We start from the raw sequence: 12,341 nt of genomic DNA on the forward strand, positions 1-12,341 counted from the left end.
GTGAATCGGCCATACTAAATTGTCCCTAGGCATGAATGTGTGTGGGTGGGTGTCTGTATGTCGCCCCTGTGTGATAGTCTGGCAGCCTGTCCAGGGTGTCTCCCCGCCTGCCGCCCAGTGACTGCTGGGATAGGCTCCAGCATCCCCGTGACCCTGAGAGTAGGATAAGCAGTTTGGAAAATGGATGGATGATAAGTCTTTCATTTAATGCTCATGGAAAATGCTGGTTTCTGATTGGCTCGAGGGTGTGCTTTAAGGCCATTTAATCCACACATAGTTCGGCTCAAGTTTAATCATTCATTCATCATCAGCCACTGCTCCGGGGTCGGGTCGTGGTGGCAGCATGCTAAGTAGGGCACTCCAGACGTCCCTCTCCCCAGCAACGCCCTCCAGCTCCTGCTGGGGGATTCCAAGGTGTTCCCAGGCCAGATTGGACATAGAGTCCCTCCAGCGAGTTCTGGGTCTACCCCGGGGTAGACCCACAACTCCCAGTTGGCCATGCCCAGTAAACCTCCAAAGCAAGGTGCCCAAGAGGCATCCTAATCAGATGCCCGAACCACCTCAACTGGCTCCTTTTGACGCGAAGGAACAGCGGCTCCATCCCGAGCTTCCTCCGGATATCCGAGCTCCTCACCCTATCTCTAAGGCTGAGCCCAGATACCCTATGGAAGAAACTCATTTCAGCCGCTTGTATCCGCGATCTCACCCTTTTGGTCACTACCCAAAGCTCATGACCATAGGTGAGGGTTGGAACAAAGATTGACTGGTAAATTGAGAGCTTTGCCTTCTGGCTCAGCTCCTTCTTCACCACAACGGTGGTACAACATCCGCATTACTGCTGATGCTGCACCAATCTGCCTGTCAGTCTCCCGCTCCATCCTACCCTCACTCGTGAACAGGACCCCAAGATATTTGAACTCCTTCACTTGAGGCAACAACTCCTCCCCAACCCAGAGGGAGCAATCCACCATTTTCCAGTAGAGAACCATGGCCTCAGACTTGGAGGTGCTGACTCTCATCCCGGCCATTTCACACTCAGCTGCAAACCGCCCCAGTGCACGCTGGAGGTCGCGTTCTGATGAAGCCAACAAACCACACCATCTGCGAACAGCAGAGATGCAATTCTGAGGTTCCCAAAACGGACACACTCCTCACCTTGGCTGCACCTTGAGATCCTGTCCATGAATATCACAAACAGAATCAGAGACAAGGGACAACCTTGGAGGAGTCCGACACCCACCGAAAACATGTTTGACTTTGTGCCAAGAATGCGGGCACAGTTCTCTCTTTGGTTATACAAAGACCGGATGGCTTGTAGCAACTGCCCTGGTACCCCATACTCCCGCAGTAAGTTTAATCTTTGTTCTAGATTCATGCGCTGGCCACAAAGTTTCTATGTAACCATAGCAACATGCTGAAATTAGCAGCTAGCCCAGTAAATATTTAAAGCCTTAACTTAGCAGCTAACGTCTGCTTCATAACATTTTAGCTCTGAGTCAAAAAGGTTTAACAAGAATAAGTGAATGCTTTCATTTTTGTATTTTGGCATAAATAAGGGATAATCCACTCCATGGAGGCAACCGCCCTCCACTTTGTGGTTCTTCAACACACAGCTTAAGAGTTGACGATCCTAACAGTGGCTATCAACACCTCTGCCTCTCTCCTGGATGTGCTTAACAACTTTTATGCCCACTTTGAAGCTCACAACTTGTACCTCACAGGCTGATGAGAGTACTCAGCTATCTCAGATTTTTACTGACATTTTTAAGTTATCCCTGTCATTGTGTGTAGTTCTAAGATGTTTTAAGAAAACCACCATTGTGCCTGTACCTGAGAAAACACCTGTCTCTTACCTTAATGATTACCAACCTGATGCTTTCACTTCTGTTATTATGAAGTGCCTGGAAAGATTGGTAATATCATATATAAAATATAACTTTCCTGTTATCCTTGACCCATTACAGTTTGCCTACTGTTCCAACTGATCTGTAGATGATGCTATCTCACTTGCTCTGCACACTGCTTTAGTACACCGTGACAAGAAAAATACCTGTCAGAAAGTTGTTTATTGATTACAGTTCTGCTTTTAGTACAATTGTACCATCGAAACTGGTGTTGAAGCTCAGAGGTCTTGGTCTGGGCAAATCTGTCTGAAGTTGGCTATTTGATTTCCTGACAGGCAGGCCCCAGACTGTGAGAACAGGTAAAACATACTCATCTACATTAGTTCTTAGGACTGGCGTACCTCAGGGCTGCTGTCTCAGCCCCCTATTGTACAGTCTGTTTATAGACTGTGTTGCCAAATATGACAACAGCATCATTAAATTCGCAGATGACACCACAGTGATTAGACTAATAAGCAACAGTGACGAGAGGGCCTATAGGAGGGCAGTGGAAGATTTAACCATATAGCCATGATAACAACCTCTCTCTAAATGTCCATCCATCCATTATCCAAACCACTTAACCTGCACTCAGGGTCGCGGGGATACTGGAGCCTATCACAGCAGTCACTGGGCGGCAGGCGGGGAGACACCCTGCACAGGCTGCCAGACCATCATGGGGCCCACACACACACACACATACATTCACACCTCGGGACAATTTAGTACGGCCTTTTCACCTGACCTACATGTCTTTGGACTGTGGGAGGAAACCAGAGCACCTGGAGGAAACCTACACATACACAGGAAGAACATGCAAACTCCACACAGAGGGCGACCCCCAAGGTTTGACTACCCCAGGGCTCAAACCCAAAAAAAAGGGAAGAGAAAGAATTTAGTGAAAGGAATCTCTAAATGTCAATAAGACAAAAGAAATCATTGTTGACTTTAGAAAGATCAGAGGAAATCACATTCCCATTTCCATCAATGGGTCATCTGTTGAAATTGTTGACAGTTTTAGATCTCTTGGTTTACACGTCACAGACACCCTCACATGGTCTCCCAACACCAACTGTATCCTCAAAAAGGCACAGCAGAGACTGTACGTTTTGGTATGAGTACCAAAACTTTTATGAACTTTTATGGCAGTACCATGGAGAGTGTGTTGACAGGCTGTATCACAGTGCGGTTTGGCAACCTGACTGCTCAGGGCTGCAGACTCTTGCAAAGGACTGTAAAGACAGCAGCAAAAATCATCGGCATGGAACTACCACCACTTCATAATATTTACACCACTCGCTGCAAAAGGAAAGCCCCAAAAAACATTAGGGACACCAGCCACCCCCGCTCATGTTCTGGTCTCGCTCCTCCCATCTAAAAAACTCCACCGGAGCATCAAATTACACACCACCCGTCTCAGTAGTAGGTTCTTTCCACAGGCAGTCAGGTAGCTGAACAGCTGACACACCCATATACACCTCACGTTATTATCGTGTACTGTATATTGTGTAACATATGATGTAACATATAATGTAGGAATTCATGTGTACATATTCCATGGGGTTTTTTGGGGTTTTTTTGGGGACAGTGTGTTCCTTGTGTCCTTTGTCCTTGTGTCCCTTCTTTTAAGGCAGAGACAGCCAGAGCACAAGAATCTCATTGTATTCTAAATCCATCTAGCCATTATCCAAACCGCTTATCCTTACCCAGGGTCGCGGGGATGCTGGAGCCAATCCCAGCGTAATAAAGTTGAACTTGGAACTTGAACACACGTTTTAAATTAAGAATTTTATGCACATTTTACAGAACATTTTCAGGCCTTTTAAATTATGTTTTCATTCAAATAAACATATTGTGATGTAATAAATGGCTTCCTTGATTGGTAAAATTTGGCAGTAGGTTCTCAACTCATTTACATTTCCACTACATTTGTTCATTTGGCAGACGAATTTTCCAAAGTGACTTAAGATTCTGCAGTCAGCAGATAAATTAGACTGTCACCAACTGGCATCATAGAGCAGCAACCATATCACAGTAGTACCATATGAAGTAGTTGGCTACATAGTAATCATAATAGTATTATATGAAGTAGTATGCGTAGTGCATTTGTTAGATAGTAGCCATATCACGGTAGTATTCTACTGTGTAAGCTTGAGCACAGGTTTTAGGTTTTTAGTGCCTTGCTCAAGGACACATCAGGTGAACAAGATGCTTATTTTTATGGTGGTTTAAACTTAGATTATCCATCCATCTATTATCCTACCTGCTTATCCTGCTCTCAGGGTCGTGGGGATGCTGGAGCCTATCCCAGCAGTCACACCCAGGGACAGTTTAGTACAGCCGATTCACCTGACCTACGTGTCTTTGGACTGTGGGAGGAAACCGGAGCCCCCGTAGGAAACCCAAGCAGACACGGGGAGAACATGCAAACTACACACAGCGGACGACCCGGGACGACCCCCAAGGTTGGACTACTCCAGGGCTCGAACCCAGGACCTTCTTGCTGTGTGGCGACCACACTAACCACTGCGCCACCATGCCGCCCATACCATTTCATAGTAGTACTAATTGAAGTAGTAATAGTACATTTCCTACCCACTAATCTTAATAGTAGTAGTATTATATGAAGTAGTACACGTAGTACATTTGTTAGATAGTAGCCATTTCACAGTAGTATTTTACTGTGTAAGCCTGAACACAGGTTTTAGATTTTTAGTGCCTTGCTCAAGGACACGTCAGGTGGACAAAATGCTTATTTTCATGGTGGTTTAAACTTAGATTGTGTCTGTGTAGATTAATTTCAGTCATGTATTGATCCATATAGATTATGAACTCTATAGTCACATCTGTATTGATCCATATAGATTATGAACTCTATAGTCACATCTATATTGATCCATATAGACTATGAACTCTATAGTCACATCTGTATTGATCCATATAGATTATGAACTCTATATATAGTCAAATCTATATTGATCCTATGAACTCTACAGTCACATCTGTATTGATCCATGTAGATTATGAACTCTATGGTCACATCTATATTGATCCATATAGATTATGAACTCTATATATAGTCACATCTATATTGATCCATATAGATTATGAACTCTATAGTCACATCTGTATTGATCCATATAGATTATGAACTCTATAGTCACATCTGTATTGATCCATATAGATTATGAACTCTGGTCACATCTATATTGATCCATATAGATTATGAACTCTATAGTCACATCTGTATTGATCCATATAGATTATGAACTCTGGTCACATCTATATTGATCCATATAGATTATGAACTCTATAGTCACATCTGTATTGATCCATATAGATTATGAACTCTACAGTCACAACCTTCTGCCGCTTTATAAAAGCTACAGCCTGTTGGTGAAAGGGACGTAATCATCAAAATGAACGAACACGAACAGGCTGATGATCCTGGATTTGCAGGGACAGAACACAGTTTTCCATAAAAAATAAAACTGTTTGCGGGAGTGTGTTGAGTTTGAACCTGAATAGAGTCCTGGCAGCGGCCGATGCTCAGAACGCTCTTCTGAATTGTTAAAATCTTGATTATGGTTTGGGTACTGAGGTTCACGTGGGTGTAAAGAGCAATTAGCAAGCAGCAATCAAGACATCTGCTTATAGTGTACACCTCTTTATTCTATTTTATAGACATGAAGTACTTTCAGATTTTGTATATTCTATTGTTTCTGCTTTATATTCTTTCTATTGTGTATTTTGATATTGTGTGCTGTAGGATTATGCCAGCTGTAATGACGCCTTAATTACCCTAAGGATCGATCAAGCATCTATCTATCTTTCCATCCATCTATCTATCTGTCTATCTAGCTAGCCATCTTATCAAAGACCAAGGTGAGATGAGGCCAAAGTGTGAGTGTGAGGAAGAAGCTGTTGAGACACCAGTGAGAGACAGAAAGCAGTCTCACCTCTGAAGCCAGCGGGTACAGAGCGTTGACGATCCGGAGGCTGTTGGCCACGTTGACTTTTAGCTGCGATCCGCTCACGATCATGTCACAGATGGAGGGGGTGTCCCGTGGACAGATGTCCATCTCACCGGAGAACGGAGACACCGTCAAGGTGCGGCTGGAGGTGGCCGGCAGTACCGGCGTCATGCTGGTGAAACCCCCGTCAAAGTAATGCTGAGCGGGAAAATGTGCACGTACGCACACACACACACACACGCACACACGATTATAGTGACCTTTATAATCTCCTCAAAGCAAATCTATTGAGAATCAATGGGTGAGACTCACAACTCCTTTGAAGGACGGCGGGACAACACCACAATAGCCCGGCACAAAGCAGCTGCACAACAGCGCCTTGATGTGAGGGTGAATAAAAGCGGACGTGGTTATTTGTCATCAGTTCAAGTGTCACGTAAAGGGCAATACGAGACTCTGTCCACATCCGTCTGTTCTACAAACGGACGTTGACGACGGACGGGTGTGTTTTGTGGGACGCCTCCTGAGCAGACTCACCTGGATCACGTCCTCTTTGGACCGAAACTCAGACATGACTTTGTTCTTTCCGTCGGGCAAACTGGTCATGGCCACGGCGAGGCGTCCGTTGGCCAGCAGGTGTGCGTTGGCGGGAAGATGTTTCCGGAGAACAAACTCCAACCAGTGGAAGACATTGATGGAGGGGTTCAGGGGCCCGAGTGTGAAAGTCGTCATCTTACTGATGAAGCGAAGTATCTCATCCCGAATGTGGACTGTCAGAGGGACACTGCATGGTTACTGCCGTCACAAGGATTCATTATTCTTATCATTCTCAGACAGACCCGCGGCTTGCATTGCAAGGCGGACTACAGAGGGGTCAGAAAGGTCGTGCCACTTACCAAGGTTCACTTCACAGACCACCGAGGCCGCCACCAGAGACCCGGCTGATGCCCCAAGAACAAATGGTGCCGTGTGTAACATCCAGGGCACATTATTCAGCAGACACTGAGCTGCACCCAGCTGGTAGGTGGCCATGAAGCCCGATCCGGAGAAGGAGACGGAGGGAGGAACTTGTGGAAATGGATGACTGGAGACCCTGGGAGCCATTCTCTGCTTCACTTCCTCTGACCTTAGGTAGATGTAAACCGCTCGCCCCTGCCCTGGCTAGCCTTCGTCTTCAGAAAAGTGCAGTAAAAAAAAACAAAACATATAAATCCAAAGGAGGACTGTTTTACACAAAAGGTGGGCGAAGTAAAAGTCAGCCGTGTGTCGTCTGCGAAGTAAAAAAGTCCCGAGTGGTTTGGACTCCCCCGGCCAATCCCTTAAAAAGGAGAACCGATTGGACATGCCGTATTCAGTCATTCCCATGTGAGATACCACATTTTCCCTCTGTTGCTTCCAGGGGTGGTGCTCGGCTCTCAAGGGGCCCCTCTGATAAGGGCATTTCAAACTTCACAACTGTAAAACAGCTGATATAGCCTATCCTATCCTTGTCAGACGAGTCTGTGCTGAAGAACGAACGAAACTAGGTCAAAACCTAGTCTAGGGCTGGGGCGCGTACGGTCGGCGTTCAACCCAAATTGCCGCTAATTTGTTAGCGGGACAGTCGGCGGCAGGGTCTCTAATGTGAAGTCCTGGATATTAAATGCTCATCTGCATTTTTCTGTGGTGGTCGCAGTAATGTTTGTTGTGACCGTGTAGTGAAGGAGCACCTCGCATGACTGGTTGAGCTACGTTCGAGAACAGCACTTTCCACTCGTATCTTGGCATGTTTGCTCTGAACGAGAACTGAATTTGATTATAAGTAGTATCCCTATTGTACTCGGTCAATGACCCCGCTCTTCCGAGCCGTCCCGGTTGCTGCTCTGCCGGTCCGGGGAGGCCTGCAGACCACCACACGCCTCCCCCCCCGTACACCTCCACGGCAAGAAACAATCTACTACCAAGTAATGTGCAATAAATATTCTCAGACAGAGAAGGGGACATTAATTTGAGAGGGAAATTAAACTTCAGTAAAGTGTGTTGGTACAACTTCAAAGAGCATGGACTCCAAAAAAGAAATGTTTAACCCATAATTTAAAGTTTATGTAATTCAATGACATGCAAATTTTCCATTTTTCCATCGGCGTTATGTGATCAAATTGGATGGAAAATTTGCATGAAATTGAATGACATGAGCTGGGGTTAAATATCCCTCGCGTGTGGGCATTTCAGTCTGTGGGGTAAAGCTTGTGGAACAGCCTGAGCGTGGAGCTCAAACCGAGGACACACAGTACACAGGGCAAGAAGAAGTACACAGGACTGATGATCAAGAGATAAAGGGATGACAAAGAGTGGTGTTCACCGTCTAAGTTTTATTTATCTCTCAACATTTCTCACTCCATTATTTGCCCTCATTTTTCTTCCTATGACGCCGAGTGTGGATCTTTGGGTTGTACGTAGCGTGGAGATCTGTTTATTCTCGCTGCAGGACATTAAGGTCTTTTTCTTTTTTCTTTCTCTCTCTTCCTCTCATGTGTTTTGCTGCGTTTTTCTCTTGTTGCTCACAGTAGGTGGGTTTGTGTTGTGCAGCACAACTTGCGTTGAATGTCAGCTACACCCAGAGAGCGTCCGGATGTGGGCCACTTCAGGCAGTGATGCAGCACTGATGGCCTTCTTCTGGCCCTGACAAAACGGATGTGAGCCTGAAGTGGCCCACATGTATAACAGCAAATATGGCCCGAATATGCCGAATCACATGTGGGCCTTTTTTGCTAAAGACGCGGTGCTCTGGGCAACATGTAGTCTGGATGTGACCCTGAAGTGGCCCGTGTGGTAAATGCTGAATATGGCCCAAATATCACAACACAAATATGGGCCACCTTTGGCAAATATGTGGCACATGCGGCATTGCTGTGGCTTGGTTCTGGCCCAGATCTGGCAAACAGGAGCGGACCGCCCACCCAGACAGCAGAATGAAACTGGGCCGGATCCGGGCCGGTTGTATCACAGCATCTGGCGTGGAGCCGCAAGACGGATCTGCCCCAGTGTCTTTTTGCACAACGGGCCGATACCGGCGCGGATCCGGTTTATGGCTCTGTACCAGCTTTGGGCCGTAACTGGTCCAGATCCATGCCATAGCTGTGAACTTAAAAATGTGTTCCGACTTTAAGAGGCCACACTCTGGCCAGAGGCGCGGGGCGGTCTGTGGGCGGATCTGATTCCTATGTGGATCTGCTGGACTGCGGGCAGAAACGGAACAGGTTGTTCCTTATCTCACACACACACACACACACACACACACACACACACACACACACACACACACACACACACACACACACACACACACACACACACACACACACACACACACACACACGGGTCGTGGGCCCTGTCAGCCGTCAGTCTGTTTGTCTACGGACATATTTAAACGTTGCTCCCGTGAGATCACCTGGAACCAATCGGCTCTGTGCATAAAGGTAGTCCACGGACTTCCGGTTTCCACCGCAGCGGTCATACCAGTCTCCTGTTGGCGCGTGCTGTTGACAATGGCGTGTTTTTGGCGACGCCTGTGAGATTTGCCGTGGCTAAATGTCGACGTCATGCACAGAACCGGCGACAGACTTTCACCCGCGCGTGCCGGCAAACGGGGGAAACGTTTCACGTCATCACGCATCGCGAAAAATATGCAATTTGCAATGGCGCGCGCCAACAAACAGGAAACTGGTATGACCGCTGCAGTAGAAACCGGAAGTCAGTGGACTACAGTCATGCACAGAGCAGCTTCTCATTACGATCAGGCTGTTTTATTCTGCTGATGCGGCTATAGCACCCCCTGCTGGAACAGAACCAGGAAATGCCTGGAAATAAACCGGTTTTGTTCAACTGGACTTCGTTGTGAGGATTTCTCAAGAGGAGACCTGGACTTTTTCTTCCCTCCTTGCCCAGATGAGGCGCCACAGGGCCCTGCCACGTCAGTATACTGTCACATGGTCACGTACTGACGGGCCGTTTCTTCCTCACGTTAGCACAACATGTGAAGTTGCTTTTGGCAGCAGCAGCATATTGTATGTTCACTTGTTTGTCCGGTCTGTTTTATGTCCCTAAAATCCTCAGCTGAGACGAGACGGGACTCTCCCGGGGGTGCACGCAAATAAACCCAAATACTGGATTTACTCAAAAATGTTATGCCAACTGATTCCATGTGTGTGTCTTAAATAACTTCTACACAACTTGGCTTATTAATAGTTGCTGGGGGAATTGGAAATTACTCGGGAATGTTTTGTCTGCTGGTTCCAGGCAACCTTAAGTAAATCCAACCTTGCGTCGTTTTAACGCTGGTCTTGGCCGATCTCGTCCAGGTGATCGATTTTGCTTCTTGAAACGAGTCTTTGGTCACAACACCACTGTACGTTATCTAGATATGCCAACAGATTTGTGTACAAATCAATACATGTTGCAGTACGTTTCAGTTTAACGTTTGCATAACCAGATGTGCACAAGTCAGCACCACTGCGCCACCCAGTGTCTGCAGAGCATCATCTCGTTTGCAGTGGAGGACGTTCAAGTCAAGTCAGTTTCACGTGTACAGCCCAGTATCACAAACGTGCCTCAGGGAGCTTTACAGCAACACAGCATCCTGTCCTTAGACCCTCACATCGGATAAGGAACAACTCCCTAGAAAACCTCTGTAACAGGGAGAAAAAATAGGAGGAAGCCTCAGGGAGGAGGATCTCTCTCCCAAGACGGACAATGACAATGAAGACCTGGGAGGAGGACAGGCTGCACGTGCACACAAGGGAGACTCATGTCACACCATTCACACACACAGAAGAAGAGGGAGGAGACGACGTCATTCAGAGAGAGAGAAAAGACGTGAGAGGACAGTCGGTAATCTATACGCTATAATCTGGTCGGCAGGGCAGTGGTTGGTAAATTCATCGAGACAGAAACCGACCCGCCATGCAGTACAGGTTTTGAAGCACCCAACTTAAAGGCGGCTAATTGCAGGCTAAGACAAAAAGATGAGTTTTAAGTTTGGATGTAAAGGACTCAACAGACTCTGATTGTCTGACGGCAGCAGCCAGGTTATTCCACAAGAACGGGGCCCGATAGGGGCGGCACGGTGGCACAGGGGTTAGGGCGGTCACCTCTCAGCAAGAAGGTCCTGGGTCCGAGTCCCGGGGTAGTCCAGCCTAGGTGGCTGGTCCCGGGTCGTCCTCTGTGTGGAGTTTGCATGTTCTCCCTGTGTCTACATGGGTTTCCGTGTGTGTGTGTGTCACACCCCTGTGATGGACTGGCAGCCTGTCCAGGGTGCCTCCCCGCCCGGCGCCCGATGACTGCCGGGACAGGCTCCAGCATCCCGCGGCCCTGAGAGCAGGATAAGTGGTCTGGATAATGGGTGAACGGGGCCCAGTAGGAAAAGGCCCTGCCACCAGCTGACTCCTTCTTAACTTGGGGTGCACACAGGAGCCCTGAGTTTTAGGAGCAAAGAGCTGGAGTGGTTTAAGGAGATCAGACAGGTGAGATGGGGCCAGCCCATTTAGGATTTTATAAGTCAGCAGAAGCACCTTGTATTCTGATCTAACATTGATAGGAGGCCAATGAAGGGAGGCAAGAATTGGTGTAATATGGTCAAATGTTTTAGCTTTAGTTAGGATTCTAGCTGCAGCATCCTGGACCATCCGAAGACTTGTAGTACTAGCATTCATGCACTTACCCACTTAGAATGTGTATGTACTGAAATCAGTGACATCCAATTATGTGCCATAGAAAGTCATGTGTATGCAGGTTTTCATTACAGCACAGCAGTACACAAGCCGGTTGTGCGTGGCTCCGGCTCCCTGTGGCACACAAGTGAATATCAGTGCTTCCGTCGCTAGACACTAGATACCCAACATGAACAGCCAAACAATATAAAATGATTGTAAATGATAGGTCAGAGTAAAGCAACGGAAGCGGTGCACTCTCACGTCAGCTGATACCCTGCAGGGGTATCAATATACTCTCATCTCAGGCCTTCCCAAAAGCCGCCGATGGAGTGATTGACACTCTAAAAGTGACCTCTTCAATCACCTTCCTTGTTGGTTGCGCAACACTTACTTTCTTACCCAAAGAATTATGCAAAAGATCTAAATTGTTGTGATGAGGCAGAATGCTCAATTTTGAATCATATTCAAATATCCGTTTTGACACATTATGGACGGCACGGTGGCCCAGTGGTTAGCACTGTTGCCTCACGGCGAGAAGGTCCCGGGTTCGAGCCCCAGGTCCTTTCTGTGTGAAGTTTGCACGTGTTTGCATGTGTCCTCCCACCATCAGAAAGACATGCATGTTAGGGTTAATACTCCTGTCTGTGCCCCTGAGCAAGGCAGTGAAAAGAAGAGCTGGAGTTGGTCCCCGGGCGCTGCAGCTGCCCGCCGCCCCTATACAACAGGATGGGTTAAATGCAGAAGACACATTCGCTGCAACTGTACAGTGACAAAATAAAGTGGCTCTCTTCTTT

The 12,341-nt window shown here is 47.1% G+C and overlaps 1 protein-coding gene across 1 annotated transcript in view; it reads right to left on the minus strand.

The window, feature by feature from the left end:
- pnpla1 (patatin-like phospholipase domain containing 1) overlaps positions 1 to 6,977 on the minus strand; it is a 13,174-nt gene extending 6,197 nt beyond the window's left edge. Inside the window, exons 1-4 of the mRNA XM_056275092.1 lie at positions 6,754 to 6,977; positions 6,395 to 6,627; positions 6,170 to 6,235; positions 5,843 to 6,055 (exon numbers count right to left, since the gene is read on the minus strand). Coding sequence (XP_056131067.1) covers positions 5,843 to 6,055; positions 6,170 to 6,235; positions 6,395 to 6,627; positions 6,754 to 6,961 — 720 coding nt within the window. The 5' untranslated portion in view covers positions 6,962 to 6,977. The remainder of the gene's footprint in view (positions 1 to 5,842; positions 6,056 to 6,169; positions 6,236 to 6,394; positions 6,628 to 6,753) is intronic.
- Between the last annotated feature and the right edge of the window lie 5,364 nt (positions 6,978 to 12,341).

Source organism: Lampris incognitus, chromosome 2 (genome assembly GCF_029633865.1).
Source record: "Lampris incognitus isolate fLamInc1 chromosome 2, fLamInc1.hap2, whole genome shotgun sequence".
Taxonomy (NCBI): Eukaryota; Metazoa; Chordata; class Actinopteri; order Lampriformes; family Lampridae; genus Lampris; species Lampris incognitus.